The sequence below is a fragment of the Plasmodium yoelii genome (assembly GCF_900002385.2).
Source record: "Plasmodium yoelii strain 17X genome assembly, chromosome: 10".
In the NCBI taxonomy this organism is placed as follows: Eukaryota; Apicomplexa; class Aconoidasida; order Haemosporida; family Plasmodiidae; genus Plasmodium; species Plasmodium yoelii.
Genome location: NC_036182.2, coordinates 849,252 through 870,436, shown reverse-complemented (window position 1 = coordinate 870,436; position 21,185 = coordinate 849,252). Strand labels below are relative to the sequence as shown.

Here is a 21,185-nt window from a genome sequence, read left to right as displayed (position 1 = left end):
CATATAAAATAAAACATATGTATACACACTTATTAATATTATTATAGATCATACACGGTTTACAACCGCCTAACTTAGGATTATATTTCAAAAACAGATATTATGGAAATATAATTTATTTATATTATATGTACATATATATATATATATACATTAGTCACGTATATATGTGTAATTGTTCTTTAATATATATACGTTGTATATGTATTATATATATTTCCTTGTTTATTTACATACACAAATAATGTAAAATTATATATTATGAATATATATAATATACCTGTTCAAATATATGACACTGATTGTAATCGTGTTTTAAAATATATAATTTTCTAACTGTATACTTGTATTTTTTTAGTTACAAAATATTTTCTTTGTATATATGAATTAAAAAAATTGTGGTTTATGGGTACTTGCTACATACTTAAAAGGGGAAATAAAAAAAAAATGTTTTTTTTCATTATTATTACATTATATTAAACCTATTTTTTCTTATTTTTTTTTTGTTATATTGGTTTAAATGCAAATTTTGCATGTGGGCAAATACAAATGTATTTGTAGAAAAAAAACATTTTTTTTGCATGTGGTTTATTTAAAAAAAGTTTTTTTTTCAATGCAAAATGGAATTGTGTGTATATTTTTTTGTATATAAAAAATGTATATGTTGTTAAATACATAACTACATTTCTTTCTCTATATATGTCTATCCATAATTGGCAAATATAGAAGTAATTTGAAACCAAAAAATTATATTTTTTTTTTAATATGTTAAAATATATATAACGAAAATCTGTCCAATTGTTTCAAGTTCAGTAATTTTGGCTTCGAAATAACGTTTTAAAAATAAAAAATGAGACTATCTTTAAACTTATATTATTTTGCATTAATGCATGTATTTACCAATAGCTTTTTGACATATAATTCATTTATTAATATAAATTTATTTTTATTTGATACAAATTTAGAATACATAAACATTATAAAGACTGGCATCCCAGTTTTTGTAAAACAGGACCTATTAATAAATAGGAAATTATTTTCAAATAATGACAATTGGGATATTAACGATAATACTGATAATTCAGTAAATGAAATATCAACAACTCGTATAAATGTTCGAAAAGAAACAGAAATTTATAATATTAATTGTAAAAATATAAATGATGAAAAATGTGGAATACATGCAGAGGGAAACCAGTGTATGAAAAAAAATAATAATTGTATTACTACACTAAAATTAAAAACCGATAAAACTCCAAATGAGGAGGCACAAATATCAGATAATAAAATCATTGACACTGATAATACACAAATAAAAAAATATGTTGATTCAGACAAAAATATTATAAAAGAAAAAAACGAGGAAAAAATTATGAGAAAAAACGACGAAAATGTAGAAATGTGCAAAATAAATAATAATGAAAATTCAGGAGTAGAACTAGATACTAATAAGAACATGTTTGATGTAAGATCAAATGAAAATTGTGAAAATTATGAAAATTGTGAAAATTGTGAAAATGTATCGACTCAGAAATACACACAAATTGATGATGAAATATTAAAAATTATGGATAAAAAAAATATTCTAGTCATAATAAACGAAGAAGATGAAAATAAAAGTTTTCATGAAGAAGATGATAAAGAAGACGATGAAGAAGACGATGAAGAAGATGATGATGAATTAATAAATAAACATTTAAATGAAATAGAAAATATTATAAATGAACTAAGTTCCAAAAATTATGAACAAAATAAATCCACAAATAGTGGTGACTCTGATATAACCGATAATACATCTAATAATTTAGACGATATAAATGAAGATGAATATGAATTTGTGGAAGGTGTATGCGAACTAGATGATATAAACAACGTGTATGTAAGATATAAAAATGATTTGGAAAATTATCGTAATAAATTAAAAGAGAACAAATTAGATGAATATTATAGCGATATAATTAAAAGCCGTAATTTAATAAATATAAATTATGAAAATGAATATATGTTAAAAATGAAATATCATAAGGATTATAATTTCCCTTTACATAATTTACATATAGTAAATGAAAAATATATAAAAAATAATTTATATAACAATTTTGTTTTGCTTAATGATGAAAATAATAATGTAAGTTTTCAGGAAATAAATTATTATGCAAATTTAAGTAAAATAGACATCCGCCCAACCATGTTTAAAGAATTTTATTTAAAGTTTAGTTTATGTAATGGTAAATATTTACCATTGGGTAGTAGTTTTGTTGAGAGAGTATGTTTTTTATCATATCATTTAAAACAAAATCCACATTTAAATAAAATAAAAATTACAAAAAGTAAATTTATTTTATATCATTTATTTTTAAATGTAATAAAAGCCTTTAAAATATTATCAATAAATAAATGTGTTAAACATATAAAAGAGTCCAATTTATTATATATTATATTTATTTTAAATGAAGAAATAATAAAAGAATCTGAAAACGAAGTTAATATAGGTAAATGTCTAAATAACATAATAGAAAGAAATAAAGAGTGGTATGAAATATTAAATTTTATATTTACGATTATGTTTGGATGTTCTAGTTATTTAAAGGAACATTATTCTTTAACGGAAGAAGAGAAAAATAATATATTTTTTAAAGACAATATATTAGATTTACCAATATTCGAATATTTTAATAAAAATGTAATTGATATATTTATTCCTAGAAATATCGAACTTAAAATAAACATTGACTTATTTAAAGACATTTCAAATTCTTCTGATAAAAATTTAAAATTATATCAAACATGGTATTTTTGTTATTTATTTATACATAAAGTATATTTATTAAATAAAATGTGGAATATAATAAAAAAATGGGAAACTTCCAATTTTGTACCCAATCCTTGGTATATAGATCATATAGGAAGTGTGTTAGTTCCACATATAATTAGTTTACGTCATATTCAACAAAATGATCAAAAATTTTTTAGATATATTGATGAATTACAAATGTTTGTATCTTTTAAAAGAAGTAAAAAATATTCTATTCCTAATTATGATAAAAATGAATTTCATTTAGTAGAACATATTGTTGCTTTTCAAGGTACGTCAAGCCCATTTATTTGGCTATTTAATTTAATATATGAATTAACTCCTTACCCGTTTTTAACTAAAGGGAAAGTACATAAAGCTTATTTATACATTTTTAAAAAAGCTGTTAAACCATATTTGCATATTTTAAAAAAAAAAATTTTAAATGAAATAAAAAATACAAAATCTAAATACTCAAAGGAAAACCCTTATGTTATTATTTTTACTGGTCATTCTTTTGGGGCATCAATGGCTAATATGAGTTCCCTTTATTTGGAAAATATATTACGTGAACAAGGTGTAAAGACAAAAGTTAATAATAATATTGATGATATTGGAAATGATGATAATGACCATAATAGCGTGTATATAAAAATATATTCTATAACATTTGGAATGCCAATATTTTATGATGATAAATATTATGAGGACTTTGAAAAAAGTGCAGTTATAAGTAATAACATAAATGTAAATTATGATCCAATACCCGTAACTATGGCTATTCCAATATTAAATGGTTTCCGTGATCCTGAAGAAAATAAAAAATTCAATATAATTTTCAAGGTAGAAGATTTAAAAAAATTAAATTACGATTTTGGTAACATTATTTTTGATGGTGATGAACTTTTTAATAATGAAAAAAATCAACCCCGTTCTATTACATTTTTATTTATGAAATATTTTTTCAAAGACAATATTTTTTTTGAATTGTGTGAACAACATATATACCAAACACATTATTTTTTTTATTTTGTATTTTTAACTCTCCTATCGAGATGGGCAAATGAGGCTAAATGGGGAACATATTTTTTAATACCGTTTTTCATATTTGATATCTTGAGTTTTTCTCACAAAAACGTTATGTTTATGTTGAAAGAAAACTATAAAAAATATAAAAAATTAGTGTTAAAAAAGACACAATCTATTGAAAAACAGGAAAAAAAGCAAGTCGCTAATTAATGTATTTTTTGTTTTGTGTTATTTTTAACATTATTTTTTTCAACATTTTTATCATTTGTAAAATTTTTTTTAATTATATTTGAAAACTTTTTTTATATTCAATTTATATTTTTACAAGCTGCATAAATTAACAACTCTTTTACAATTCGAATGATTTAAATATACAACGCTAGAATGATGTATAGGTGAAAAGTAAGAAAAAACAATGATACAGATATATAAAGAGGGATAAAATTTCGGTGCCTACACATTAAACGATATAATTAAGTATGTAATAAATATTTTAAATGTTTCCTCGTATTTTATAAGGGGTATCAAATGATATCTATTTGTGTATTAAAAAAAGTAGACAAAAAAAAAGTAAAATCATGATATTGAGATTAAAATTATTATACCAAACAAAGAATTGCATTTTATATTTTCATTACTTAAAAATTGTGATTGATAAAAAAAAAAAAATTAAATAGGTTTGGCATTACGAAAATATGTAAATATCTTTTTATGGTACACCGTGTTATAGTATTACATAATTTGAAAAAACAATGATATTATAAAAAATAAAGTAAAATGAATAAATATTATACATACAATAAGTTATCATCTTTATTTGTGTCAATTTTTATGGATACGAAGAGACAATTATAAATCGTTTCTTTTAAAAAATGAGGAAAATAAAGAAATAAAAAATTTCCTATTATATAAGTTAGCGTAACCATATAAATAATATAGAATTAACAAAAATCGAAAATAATTTCATAAATGAAAGTGTTTGAAATAAATATGATTAATTTTTACACATTTAAAAAATTGAACTATATATTTTAGTACGAAATATTTGTTTTCTTTTTTTTTTTTTTTTTTTGTAAATATTAATTCTAAAATTTATTATTTTAATACAATTAATAATAAAATGTTTTATTAATACAAAATTAAATATTAAAAATTATTTTTTTACTATATTGATTAAGAAGAAAAGATGGGAAATTTACCATTTTATTCATTATTAACACAATAGTTATTATTGTTGTTAAAACAGTTATACTAGATTTTTTTTGGAATTTTATTAAAAATGGACAAATTAAAGTATAACGTCTCCGGAATGGGGACAACTTTTCTTACAATAAAAAATGTGTTGTTCATAATTATGATTGCATTATTTATTATAGTTGTTTATAAATATGTGAAATATAAGAGTAAAATTTCCGAAGCTAAACGAAATAATGAAATATATGAAAAAATGAAAATATCACGAGAAAAGCAATTACAAAAACTGGAAGAAGAAATGATAATTAATAAAAAGAAAATGAATGAAAATCTTAAAAACACAGATAAGGAAAACAATAATAAAACATTAGACTCATCTACACCAAAATCGAATTCTAAGGATAAATCAACATTTAGTCATTTTAAAGATTATTCGAATTATTATAAGCCGTCTATAAGAGATAGGTTATATAATCATTTAATAATAAATAAAAGTAACATTATTTGATTACTTCATTTTATATGTATTATATGTTTTTTTTTTTTTTTAGATACAAAGGTAGAGCATCCTGACGATAATTTGGATGAATTAAAGAGCCCATAAAATTTATTAAAATAATTTAGATCTTATTAAAAACATAGAAGGGGAAATGATTTGAAATTTTTTAAGATCATCCATGCTTACTCTTCATCACCTCAATGATTTTTATGTGCTCTATAATTCATCCTTTAACGAAAAATAATAAAGGGAATTAATATATCCATGTTTTAGTAGAATAATAAAAACTAATGATTTATTCAAAGATAAAATTCGTAACTGAATTCTTGAATAATGAGATGTTTTTGTTTAGCTACACAAAAATTATGATTAGTTGTATTTCAAACATACAGAAAGTGTTAAATGTGCCTACTACATGTTTATAATATTATTTATGTGTATGCATTAAAGGATAGATATGTTTTACTTTTTTTTTCAATTTTTACAAAACTTATAAACGAAAACAATTGTCTCAATTTTGTGATTCTTTCATATATATATTTTTATTATATTTTTTTAATTTCAATATGTTGTATAGCATTTGTTCGTTGAAAAAAGCATAACAAATAAATAAAATAAATAAATAATAAATAAAAATAAATATACACTTCCAAGGACCCAATTATGTTTTGGCATAAAGAATTTAATTTTCTTGTTTTATATCTCTTATATTCGATATTTAAATAAATAAATATATATATGTATTATTATATAATTATAAATAATATATATACCCTTTTTTTCAAAAGTATGAAAAATGCTAATACGGATTTTAAATGGGCACATGCACACACATTTTAAAAAAATATATACATAACATTTAATTAAGCTAACACGTGGGGGAAAAAATATATAATAAACAGTATTAAAAAAATCGTAAAATAATAATAATAATATATTTTTTAAATAAAATACATTGGTATTTTTTAAGTTCGTTTACATCTAAAAAATGTACACATGCTTTAACTTATTACATACATAATATTGGATACATTACGGCATACATAATATTATATACAATTATCGTTTTTTTTTTTTTTTTAAATATATTTTATCAAATTAAAAATTATTTTATATATGTGATAAATTATAAAAAAAGGAATTTTAATTTTGACCTTGTAATTATATTCTCTGTGTTATTTTTTTTATGTATTCTTTTCTTTGTTTTATTTCTTTTGCTTGACGATCTTTTAATTAAGTTGATATGGCATCATATTGTTTAAATGATACATTCAATTTATTTAAGAAAAACAAAGCATAAGAAACACGATTAAAATTTTTTCATTAAATCTTAGACACATTGTAAAGGATTAATATTTTGTTTGATGCAAATGCATCTTTTATTATTTAATAATAATATTATGCTAGTCATTTATCTTATTTAAATAGTAATTGATATGTTTTGTAAATAATTATGTATGTGTATATGTTTATTTAAGGAACCTCGCATACATATAAAATAATATATAGGAGAATACATGTATATATTACACATCAATGTACAGTTAAAAGATGCTTAAAAGGGATAGTTTAATAAATCTCCATAAAAAAGAAACGAGAAGATATTCGCAAAGTAAGAAAACTTTCAATTATGAGTATCCGGAATATTTGACGTTGTGCCTCGAGGAATACAAAAATAATATATACGATTTAGATTTAATAAATGATAATGAAGAATGTATGCGTGAATTAGTAAACTATTATAATTATATATACCGGAATTGTTATGAAAATGTGGTGAATTTTTTTGAGAACAATAATAATGAAAAGACATATGGAAATGAAAATTATGTATTAAAATTTGATTTACTAAATAAGCGACACATAGAATGTTTATATAATATAAGCATTTTTAGTATTTCAGATAAACTTAAATATTATATGTTAAGAGGAGAAATAAAAAAAAAAAATGATTTGGGAAATGGGGATATAATAGATGGTGAAAGAAATAATGAAAATCAAGCCATTAAGAAAATACTATATGGAAATGATGGGATTAAACATAATAATACCAATTCTAATTTAATAGAAGATTTTACAAATAAGACAAAATATTTAGAGAATAATTCCAAAGTATATACAAATGATAATGTGGAACCAAATGAAATAAAAAAAGATAATTTTGATATAATAAAATACATTTTTTATGTTATAAGATTAATTGAATATTCTTTAAGTACACAAACTAGGAATTTATCATCATTTTATAATAATATAAAAGTATATTTTTTTAGAGATAACACGAATGAAAATTATTATAACAACATTTATTTATTAATTTTATGTTTGCATTGTTTGGAAAATATAAGTAGTAATATAGCTACGTTTAATATAAGAGATATGGAAAATGAAGAATTTTTTGGAAATGAACAAAACAATAGTGGATATATTAGTAGCGAAAATGTTAATGATTTACAAAATGATATAAAAAGAAAATTTACAAATTCAAATTTTAGAAATCGATCAGTAACAAGTGAAATTAGCTCGAATTTTCATCAAAGTAATACAATTAATAACAATAATGGTAACACAAATGATATAAATGGAATTAGCAATAAAAATTATTTAAGACAAAATAAAGATAGTAACAGTTTCAGGATATGCAATAATAATATTTATTTTTATAAAATATTTTTTTATCTATTAAATTTGTTAAACTTTTATTTAGAAGATATGATAAAAGATAAGTCTTTATTATATAATGATATGATTAAATTACATGCGGATTATAATTTACGAAGAAATAGAAAAGATAGTATGTTTGCTTCGTCTAATGCATTGAACGGAACAACAAATAACAATATGTCATCATTTGTAGATGGGAAGGATGAATTATTTTTTCTAGGAAAAAATAAAATATCTTATTGTAATATATTATTGAAATGTTTGAATATTATTAACAATTTAATGAATTTAGATTTTATTAGAGAAAATATTATGAATTCAAGTAATGATCTAAATGAATTAAAGATATTTTTATCGAAATATTATAAATATTTAAATGAATATGAAGATGTTGAAATTTATAAACAATTTTATATGAGTTTATATAAAACATATATATTATTTTTTCCAGAAGAGTTGGAAAAAGAAAACTATTTTTCACCAATGCTATTTTTTGAAAATATCGTAAATAATGGTAATATAATGAGAATGAGAACTATTGTAGACACACTTATATATTGTTTTAATGATAAAAAATTTGTTTATTTTTTTGAAGAAAATATAAATATAACTAAAGTACTTTTTATTTTTGTTACATACTCTTCCAGATTATTATCAAATAAGCATTATGAATTAATAACTAATATATCATTTCTTTTTTACATAATTTTAATAAAATTTCCAAATGTTTCAATAACAATATTTCACATTTTGAACGAAAATAATGATTATATTATGAAATATAATGAAGATAAAAAATTTAACTCGATTTTTAACAACATAAATGAAAATATAAACATGCTATTCTTATCGACTATTCATAAAAATAAAAATTTAGCAACTATCAATTCTCTTATTTTTTCAAAGTTCATACATTTATATTGCCAATTTTGTGTAAAAAAAAATAATTTAGATAACATTCAAACTAATACAAATAATCACTTTACTTATGGAACATATCTAAGTACAAATAATTTTAGTTCGAGAAATTCAAATATGTTATATATGAATGAAAATAGACAAAATGGGTCTAATGCAAATAATATGAATTATTCTTATGCGTCAAATAATGAAAACGATCCAAATAAATTACAGAAGGAAATATTTGTTTCTGCGTTTAATAATATAAAATTAAATGAAAGAAACACTGTTATAAAAGTTATATTAACTACCTTACATATAATTCCAGGTTCTTATTCATCAAGTCCTATACTTCCCATAGAAGAAAATATTGAAAAGACAAGGTACATAATTGTTATTATTAATTTCTTATTCACATTAATGAAAACCAAATTTTATGAAAATATACATGAAAATACTTTTGAATATATAGATTATTTTATTGAACAGTTAAAAAAAAGTGTTAGCATGAAAAACATAAAACTTGTGTGTGGATATATATCACTTTTATTAAATTATTCTTTGAATAAAAAAACAAATAATTTAAACGAAACAGCAGATTTAAAGTCAAGTGTATTTATAAAAAATATTCATTATAACAACCAACCTAATATTATTAAAATACACAAAGCTTTATATGAATCAGGGGCATTAACATTTTTGATATCTTCATTATACGAATCAAAAGACTCTTTAATAATTTATAATTGTATCTATTCAATATCTTTTCTATTGTATAAAAAATCTATTTTAGATATTGATAAAAATATTGAACTTGCAAATATGAAAATTGCCATTTTAAATATCGTTAGACATTACTATAATTTAGATAACTATTTAGATAACTATACGGAAAATTTTATTGATTATAAAGGATTTTTAAAAGGAAATTCAAAAAAAAATTTAACATCACAAGACGATGATAGTTACAATAGCTTCTTAAACAAACTAAACAAAAGAAGTTCATATGACCGTGATGACATAAATAGAAAATACTTATATGAAGACGAAAATAAATTTCTATTAAATGATAAGAATGATAAATATTTTCCAAGGCACATGACTGCAAACTTTTCTAAAAACATGGGAAACAATGAGCATATAGGAAATAAAAGTATTTTCCCATCTTTAAAATATAAATACGAAAATGCAAATTATGAAAATTCCTTTTTTCGTAATTTTGATAAAATTTTTTTTGAGACAGTAAAAAATAAAAAAAGTTCTTTTAATTTTTATTTTGACACTATTTATAATACGCAATACTTATTTAATTTTCTATTACATAATTTTCTGTTCTATTCAAAAGACGCAGACGAATATTCAAAAAAATATTTATTGAACATTTTATTGCACAATAATATAACTAGATCATCTGACATTAGCTTTTATTCGAACAAAATAAAAAACATGAATTCTCAATTTAATGAATTTCAATCGAGATTAGAACTGTATAAACAAGATTTAGAGAGATACAAAGATGTTATAAATGTATTAAATAAAGAAATAGAAGAAAAGGATAATGTTCACAATACCCTAATCCAAAAACTTAAAAAAGAAAGCGAAATAGAGTTAAATAGGAAACTTCAAGAAACAAATAATTTGGAAAATATAATTTCTCAAAAAAATGATATTATAGACGAGTATGCATGAAAAAAAAATAATATCATGAAAATATCATATAAAATGAGTAAACATATTATATTATATATTTTTTTTTAATGTAGGCTTCAAAGAAAGTATGAAGAAATGTATTTGCAAAAAAAGGAAACAGAAGAAGAAAATGTAAATATAAAAAATAGGACAGTTTCAATGGAATCCCTATTAAAATCCCTTCAAACAAAATATACACAAATACAGAGTCAAAATAAAACATTAAATAATAAATTAAATGACCAAACTAATAGAATTAATGAAGGAATAAATGTCATAAACTCCCTTAATGTAATAAAATCAAAGCGACACATTAAACAAAATAATAATATTAAATCCACAATCATATATGTATAATTATTTATTTTCTTATTATTTTTAGAGTGAAAATGAAAAACTAAAAACTATAGAAGAAAACCAAAACAATGAATTGGAAGGAACTTTCAAGTAATTACACTTTTATTATTTTATAATATATTTTTTTAAATACATACTTAGTATTCAAAATTTATTTTCTCGTTTTTTTCTATAGAAAATTAATTGTTGTTGTTAAAGAGCTGAGCAATAAAAAAAAAGAGTTAGATGAAAAAGACAAAAATATTAAAAAATTTAGTAATGATATACAAGAGCTAAAAACCATAATAAGCAAAAGTGATAATGAATTAAAGGTAATATTTTAAACACATAAAACATATTATATTTGATACATTATTCTTATATATATAATAGATAGAACATGTATAATGAGCACACGAAGCTACATTATATACTCAACCAAAGACTTTTTTACGGAAAATTATAATAACCCAATTTTTTCTTTTTATTTAGGAACAAACTTTAATAATTGAAAATTTCACGGGATTAAATAAAAACTTAAGCGAAGAATTAAATAATGCCAATAAAAATCTGGAAATATCAAAGAGATATATTATGAACTATGAAAAGTAATATATAAATAATAAATAAGTGCATAAGAATTATAAAAAATGCATTTATTTTATAATGCTTCCTGTTAAAAAATACAACAGTTATAAAATATTATACATGTGCTTGTGATATTTTTTTAGAAATGAAGAAGAAATGAAAAATAGAATAATGAAGTTAGAAAAAGAGCTTTATGAAAAGACTGAAGAATGCGAAATAAAAACCCAAAAACTTATGCTCAAAGAAAAGGTTATAATTTTTACATGTATTTTTAATTCATTATATCGAATTTATTTTAACTTAATAATTAAGACACGCATATACATAATTATAGCATTACTTTTACTAAATTCCTTTAATTTATATATTTTTTCTATTATAGGAATTAGCTGACAAGGAGATTCAACTTAAAAAAATAGCATCAGTCATTATTAATTAATATGTTTTTATATATAATAAAAATCTACACATTTGTATATATAATAAAATATCACCTTTTTTTTTGTGTAATATTTTTTTTTTCATTATATGCATTGATGCATTTGTTTGTCAAAATTATTTACAATATGTTTTAATGAAACCATTGTTAAACTTTTACAAATTTAGGCAATATTATACTTAATATTTTTATAATATTAACAAAAAACGAAATATTCTCTTAAAGAATAATAATATATCTTATAAAAATGTATAACCTCAAATTGTTTTGAATGCTATTGTTATATAAGTAGCTAAGATTAGTTTTAAATATATGGGTTTATCATAATGATATAAAGTATATATTATTATCTTCCTGTTTTATTATGTAACGTTAGTAAATTTATAAATAAATACACATTTAAAAAATATACATTTAAACGGGTTGTGAATGTGTAATAAATCATTATCAAAATGATAAATATTATCCTAAAAGTAATTTATATTACAATAATATATATTTCTTTTATGTTATCATCAAATCATACAAAAATGCATTATATTATAAATAATTATTAATATGAAATTTACATTTATTTGGTTACAATTCAATTTTTCTAACTAAAATTATAGACACAACAGTACTTCAAGGGCATTTTATTTTTTCATTATTATGTAATATTATTGTTATAATAAATTTCTTTATTCGTATATCAAAGCTATTTATTTTATAGCGATTCTTAATATTTCATCATTTCAAAGTCATATTTTGTAAACTCTGTACATTACCGTTTTTAATATATGGATAATGTGAAACAATAATTTCCAATTTCAATAATATTTTTTTAAAATTATGGTAAACAGTAAATTATTTGTATGGTTATGTCTACTTTTAAAAATAATATAAATATTCAATAAATTGTATTTTCTAAAGGCATAGTTTGAGAATGTTCATTTTATTAATACACACTTTATTAGTATTTTAGGAGAGATACAAATTATATAAATATACTTTTATAATTTCAATGCAAATTTTATTGTTCTACAAAGAATCTTGTTATAAATGGCATAAATTAAAGAAAATTGGTGTTAACATTTTGCAACATAAGTAAATGAGGAAAAACTATTTACAATAGGATTTTGTAAAGAATGGAAAATAATTAAATGTTTAAAAGGGAATAATAAGTTGACTTATGCTAATTCATTATCAATGCTTAAAAATAATAACCTTTGTAAAAAATTTATATAACAGAAATATAATTCATAATGCAAAAATTCTTTAAGTCTATATATTTTATCATTTTATTATGAAACTTAATTGTGACGATTTATAACGTATTTTATTAACCCTTTGAATTACATATTGTCTTAAAATTATATAATTAAAAATTTGTACATTATCTACATTAAAGTGGATTGCTTATAGTTCTATTGAAATGCCCATTTTTTGATCGATTAATAAATGCTTATTAAATAGTTCAATATAATAGAGTATTACTAGATAACTGAAATACTGTAGATCAAAAACTAAATATCATTAGAACGATTCATTTGATACCCCAAAATATGTATTTATGGGTCTTTAATATAATATTTTACCCTTTTATAATCCATTTAAAAACAAACAATGAATTATTTGTGTTTTTTTATTTTAATATAAAATAAATTCTCAAAATTATTAAACTTGAATATAATTTTATATATCATGAATGTGATCAATCATATAAATAATCATACGATTATATTATCATGCTTAGAACTAAATATTTAAGTATTGGAAAGGGTAACAATGTTATATACTTTATTTACTATATTTAAATGCACTATAAAAAATAGGTAGAATATAATTGTTTACATGTGTAAAACAATAATTTATTTTGAATGATACTGCACTAATATATAATTCCACAAACAAATGATATTATGTCCAGTTTAGCAAAATCACTTTAAGATATTTATATAAAACGGTTTCGTACATTGAGAAACATAAAAAGGTTAATTGAATTTTAATACATTTTCATATATGTAATGGATATCATACAAATAATATATGAACAATAATTATAATTTCATAAATGAATAGATAGGTATAGCGGATTACAATCATTATAATTTCATTTCTATAATCTTAAATTAGTGTTTTTCATATAAATCCTCAAAATATATATACATATACAAAAAAATACACCATATAATGTTTGTTTCATTAATCTAAGAATGTGTTAACTATAATTATATTTGACTATCGTAAGTATCTAATTTCAAAGAAAATTTAATGCTTTCTATATTTATAAAATAATATTGTCTACTTTTCAAAATTTGTAAAATCATAATAATTTTATAAAATTATATCTTGATCGTTATAAAATAAAACCATTTTACTAAAATTACTTAAGCATTTACATATATTTATAGTTAAAATAGTAAAAAGTGATAAATATATTATACTTAATGATCAATTATAATTAATTTTAGTAGGTCTAATTTATAGTTATTTACTCATCATTAAATAATTCTATAAAACTTATAATTGTATTATGCATATAATAATAGTTTTATTTCTTAACAAAATATATTTTGATTAATTTTGACATTAAAAAACACAAATAATATTGATATAATTAAATAATTATAACATTAAAAAATTAACCATATTACTATATTTATAAATATAAAATATGTTTATGTAATCTTCATTAAATTAATATAAATAATTATTTATTAAATTAAATATAAATGATTTAAATTTATAATAAATATATTTAAATACATATGAATTATATATAATTTAATTATAAATATTAAATAATATATTTATATTAATTTGTTTATTTATTGTTTTATATATTAATTAATTTTTATAACAAATATTATAATATATAATAAATTAAATAATAAATATATAATACATTAAATTAAATATTATTAAATATTACAAAATATATAAATTAATTAAATAATATAATAAATAAATTAATTAAATATATAATAAATAAATTAATTAAATATATAATAAATATATTAAATTAAATATATAATAAATATAATAAATATTATAATATATAAATAAATTAAATTAAATAATATAATAAATTAAATAATATTAAATATTATAATATATAATAAATTAAATAATATAATAAATAAATTAAATAAATATATAAATAAATTAAATAATATTAAATATATAATATACTAAATATAATATTATTAAATATAAATAAATATATAAAATTATTATTATATTATTATTATTTACACATTTATATTAAATAATATTATAAATTAAATAATTATTAATAAATTATATATTTTTAATTTTAATAAATTATTTAATTTTATTATATTTATTAATAATTTAATTGTTTTAAGCGTATTATATATTTAATAAAATAAAATATTTAAATTAATTTTATTAGTATTACATTTATTAATTATATTTATAATTAAATAATATATTAAATTATTTAAATCCTTTTATAGTTATATATTTAATTAAAATTTATTTATTTAATAATTAATTATTATTTTTAAATTATTATGTTTAAATAAAATAATAAATAATATTATTTAATATATTTATTAAAATAATTATTATTTTAATTATAATTAATAATTATATTATTTATATTATTATGTATTTATTTAATATTTATTATATATATATTGTTATTTAATTAATAAATTATTAATTTTATTTAATATTTATTTATATTATATAATTATTTTATTTAATATTATTTAATTATTTTACTTATACTATATAATTAATATTTAATTATATTTATATATTATATTTAATATTATTTTATTTATTTTTATTGTTTTATTATTTATTTAAATTATTTAATTATTATATTTATTTAATATTATATTATATTTATTATAATTTAATATATATAATTAATATTTATTCTATTATAATTTAATACATATAATTAATATTTATTTTATTAATATATTTAAATTATTTAATTATATTTATTTTATTATTTTTATTATTTTATTAATATATTTAATATTATATATTAATATTTATTTTATTATAATTTAATATTATATATTAATATTTATTTTATTATAATTTAATATTATATATTAATATTTATTTTTTATTTTTATTTGTTTTATTAATATATTTTATATTATTTATATTATTTATTTACATGTTATTAATAAGTAAAATATAATTATTATATATAATTTGTAAATATGATTATATATTAACATAAAATTAATATAGCAATAAATATATTATAGAAAAATTATTTTATACACATTCTTTATTTAACATATTTCTTTGTTTCATAATTTTGTGGAATAATTAGGTTTACAATAAATATTATTTCAATGTGTAATATTTTCGCTTTTGCATCATTTCATTTTTTGTTAAGATTATATAATTCCAAATATATAAAAAACTATAATATTATAAATAATTTGGATAAGCATAAATCAAATTTAGTATTATCGATACAAAGACAATGAATAGTACTATTTATTTCAAACTTTATGTAAAAGAAACTTATGGTAACCTTTTGAGGTATATGGAATCATAACATGTCAACAATAGACATATTGTCTAATTTATAAAATTATATAACCTTTCATGCAAAACATTAAACTTTTTACGTATTAACTATATACAATATATGAATTCAGGTTATGATATAAAGAAATACATCTATCAAAATTAACATACTGAAACCTTTTCATGTAAATACTTCCTTCGCTTAAATAAATAATTATATATGTTATCCTTTATTTCATTATCTTTTAATATTAATAAAATGACATAGTTATGCTTATCACATTTTACCTCTTTAACTATAACAATAAAAAATGCAATCATTTTAATATTATACATAATTATACAAGTTGTACATATGATAAAAAAAAATTCCAATTAATGGATCCTTGGGAATTTCATAGCACCTTGTATTATATTATCATCTACATGAAATGGTAAATATGTCTGCTTTAATCATCCAATTTTTTACTTTTTTTGTGTATTTAATCAAAATACATAATATTTATTATGATCCTTTTATTAAAACATGTTTGTTTAAAATTACAAATAAACTATCATGAAATAAATGAACTTTAATATTAAATTTAGCTGACAATATAAATTGTTGACATACTACATAAAGACAAAATTACAGTCAAACTATAGTTTAAAACTAATATCATATTAAACAAATACAAATATATTTTAAATTTCCTTTTATAACACAAAATACTATTTAATTATACTTAACAATAATACACTCCCACTTTTATCATCGAATAAAATTTTGGTGATAGAGTAATCTGGATACCGAACATAGAATTTATGTAACTTTTTTAATTGTATAAAAATCATACAATAATAATCCCTTTTGTTCATGATAAAACAAATTAATCATTGTAATACATATGATTATAGAGTTTTGTGAATTCATCTATGTAATATATTAACTCATAATTTAATATTTTAAAAAATCCAGTATATTGATCCAGTGCTTGTAAAAGATTCTTCATTAGTAGTTAAATGCAAACCTTTTAATAAATATATATGTTTTATAAAATGTTAAGATTTTAAATGTATCGATGTCATTTGAATTATATATTTTCAATATCTTTTATTTCATTAGCTAAAAAATGACATTTTTAGACATAAAATAAGATTTCGTTTTTTGTTGGTGAAAAATAGAATCAATATTAATTGAAAATACTGATTTTTACTATGATTAGCATTTTGCATGAATATATGTTATATATTATATAATTTGTTTGTCATCTAATATAAACATAGAATTTGTAATGTGTATTAATTTATTTTAGATCACAATATATAGAATTTTAAAGACATTTCATGTGATACTGATTAACGTTACCATTTATTATACGACATAATTTGTTTCATATCAATGAATGTGAAAAACATATTTAATATCCACATTTTATCATATTTTTTAACATAAGTTGGTGATTTATGAAAAATGAAGAAATGCATTAAAAAAAAATGTTATTAAATTTATGGAATTCTTTGGTTCCTTATAATGTTGTAGTTTTTAAAAATTTCACATTTTACAGAAACTATTTTACTATATGTTTTATTTTCTTTTCACTTTAAACATATTTTCAAAATAATAATATACATCATGGTGTTACTATTTCAACGATAATGAAGAAAGAAAGACTTTAAAGATAGATAATGTGTTAAATGATTAATAAATATGGGCTACGTTTTAATAAAATTAAGGTAAAATAGTTTTTATTTTAAGAAATTATAATTTTGCTGTATGGAGATTAAATTTAAAAATATATACATATATTAAGTATATTTTATTATTACTTTTCTATAAAATTAAATGTAGATTATATTTCACACAAAAATAGTTTTTATATAAACATATTTAAAAAGTTTTTCGTTAATATTAGTTGTTTATACAATTTTTTAAATATATATAAACATAAAAATATGAAGAGATGCTATGTAAACAAAACACATAAAATTAAACAAATATATTTGTTTTTTTAGACAAATAAACTAAAAAAATTATAAAAAGAGAATATTTATGGATTTATTCATGTATCTATTGGATGTTGGGATATATTGTTTAAAAAAAATTAAAAAGAGCTTTAAATATCCACAAAGGAGTAAAGTTGCAAATATTGGGCTTTATAACCGAACTTAGTAATTTAATGATTTATTTCTGAAGAGGTACGATAAGCCTTTATATAAATTGTATGAATATTGATATTTGTTATCCAAGATATCTTCTTTATAAAATTTAAATATATCTACAATGGAATTCATTTCTGCAAAATGTATGAAATCGAGAAAAATATATATAGGTGCATATTTATGTGTATATATAGCTACGTAATTTCTATAAGTAAAAAACATTTGTTTGTTTTGAAATATAAAATTTAGGTTTACCATATAATAGGTGATGTAACGGATCATATAACTCATTTATTTTGATAAAGTTTAAAAAATCAAATAAAACATATGATAAGGAAACTATAATTGATGATAACTTTCTAATAACTGAAACTATAACATTTTTACAGATGATTATTATTGCAATTGACCATAATGAAACTCCTTTTAAATATATACAAGTCAACACAATAGTATCCTTTAATTTATTTATTCTATGCTTGTCCATAATATTTTTTAATTCTAACTTTTCTTCGATAGAATAAACAGTTTGATTGTGATTTAAAATATTTATATATCTTTTCAATTGGCAAATTAGATCTTCAATGCATAATATGCATGAGTCGATATAAGTATTCCAAAACTTATTATCTTCAAATAAAATAGTATTTATTGGGTTGCATATATGACTTAATATATTTATCTCATCTTTATACTTCAAACTTGCATTGATCAATATTAATTTTTTAAATAATAACAATTTTAATTTTGTTTTTTTATCCATATTCGTTATTTCAATGTTATGGCCTTTTATTCTATAACTTACATCTTTTAAGTAATTATATATACAAGTAACGACAAAAAATTCATCATGATAAGAGCATTGATTGTGCATTGGAAATTTATTTAATGATGTAAGTACTTTATAATCATATTTGTTAAATAAGAAATTGAAAATTATAAAATGATATTCTAATATAGCTGATATCCATATTGCCGAAAGTATAGATAAACAATATGAAAAACTACTAAGAACATAAATGTTTGATAAATTGTATATGCTTGGTAAATTTAGTATGACATCAAACGGATGGGTTAGTATACTTAAAATTATATTAAAACTGATACTATTTATTATTGTTAATAAAATGTCGATAATAAAGCTCAATACATATGAGAAGATAAGTGGTATTATATTTAGAATTACCCCCTGAAAAAAATAATTACATATACAACAATATATTAAATGTATTTGATATGTTATTAATTTGTGACACAAATAAATTTTGAATTTTAGTATATTTAAAAAACTAAGATATGGAGATGTGTAAATAGTAATAATAAATAATTAATGCAAATATAGGAGTAACAATATTTATATCATACCTTTTGAATTAGATCAATTATATTTTTTGTCTCTGAGTTAATACAATGTTGAAAATCATGTATACCCATTTTTTTTGTGTTAAACCTCTTCTGCAATATATACCTTAAAATATAAAAACCACAAAATATATACATGTATTTGTTGTGCTTATTTTATTTTTATAATATACATAATAACTTTCATAAATTTGTACACTTTATTATAATTTATATTCTTAATATACATTTGATATATTCATTTGAGCGTGAAAACATATGAAAGAAAAAATATATGTTATGTCCTTACGATATCGATGCTACATATAAAACGTCATATATGTTGTTCCCATAGTCCTTTGAAAAAACAGTTTTCGTATAAAATATACTATAAAAGGTTAATATTACACATATTATGTTTAGGAAATTCCATTCTTTGTACATGTAATCTAAAGAAGAAAAAATATATAACATATTTATATGATTATAGATATGAGGAATTCACACAAAAAACTATATAAGGTCACAATTTTAAATAAAATAAACATTTTATAAGTTATATATACTATTTAAGCTGTGCTCCTTGAAAAATATCAATAATGATAGTGTTATGCATGATGGTACAGAGCTAACAAATGTTCCCCTTAATAAATGTGCTACAATATTTAGCTGGTCTTGAAAAATAAGAAAAAAATATAAAAATGTATTCACTTTAAATTACAAAAACTAAGTAATAAAATTCATGCACACACAAATATTTATTTTATTTTTTATGTTGTCCATACTATTACTGTCTCTATCTATAGCGTAATTATGACATAGTGATATAATTAGATTTAAAATGCTTATTAATATTAAATGCTTAGTTAATACTTTTATTATTGATTTTACAATAAATTTTAGTTTTAAATTTATTCTAGCATTGTAGTCACTATTTAATCCCATGAAAATCATTATGTAGAAAAAAAAACGTCAAAATTTGTGATATTTAAAACAATGGGTAATTATAAACGAGGAAAAGGAAGACTAAAAAATGCTTTAATTATTATTTGTTTGCATAT

The 21,185-nt window shown here is 19.0% G+C and overlaps 4 protein-coding genes across 4 annotated transcripts; 3 read left to right on the top strand and 1 right to left on the bottom strand.

Moving 5' to 3' along the window:
* Positions 1-850: 850 nt before the first annotated feature.
* On the top strand, positions 851-4,033 carry PY17X_1019000 (uncharacterized protein; the record flags this gene model as incomplete). The annotated part of the gene is made up of 1 exon (XM_722845.2): positions 851-4,033. The coding sequence occupies one exon, from the start codon at positions 851-853 to the stop codon at positions 4,031-4,033; it is 3,183 nt and encodes a 1,060-aa protein (XP_727938.2).
* Positions 4,034-5,102: 1,069 nt separating this feature from the next.
* PY17X_1018900 (selenoprotein, putative) lies at positions 5,103-5,596 on the top strand (the record flags this gene model as incomplete). Its single annotated transcript, XM_022956241.1, has 2 exons — positions 5,103-5,482; positions 5,569-5,596. 2 exons carry the CDS (start codon positions 5,103-5,105, stop codon positions 5,594-5,596), a joined length of 408 nt encoding a protein of 135 aa, XP_022813310.1.
* A 1,471-nt stretch (positions 5,597-7,067) lies between these two features.
* PY17X_1018800 (conserved Plasmodium protein, unknown function) lies at positions 7,068-12,132 on the top strand (the record flags this gene model as incomplete). Its single annotated transcript, XM_022956240.1, has 7 exons — positions 7,068-10,759; positions 10,844-11,060; positions 11,152-11,216; positions 11,302-11,437; positions 11,598-11,713; positions 11,837-11,942; positions 12,076-12,132. The coding sequence occupies 7 exons, from the start codon at positions 7,068-7,070 to the stop codon at positions 12,130-12,132; spliced, it is 4,389 nt and encodes a 1,462-aa protein (XP_022813309.1).
* A 6,657-nt stretch (positions 12,133-18,789) lies between these two features.
* On the bottom strand, positions 18,790-21,078 carry PY17X_1018700 (conserved Plasmodium protein, unknown function; the record flags this gene model as incomplete). Its single annotated transcript, XM_022956239.1, has 6 exons — positions 18,790-18,917; positions 19,039-19,972; positions 20,149-20,251; positions 20,435-20,573; positions 20,691-20,798; positions 20,910-21,078. 6 exons carry the CDS (start codon positions 21,076-21,078, stop codon positions 18,790-18,792), a joined length of 1,581 nt encoding a protein of 526 aa, XP_022813308.1.
* Between the last annotated feature and the right edge of the window lie 107 nt (positions 21,079-21,185).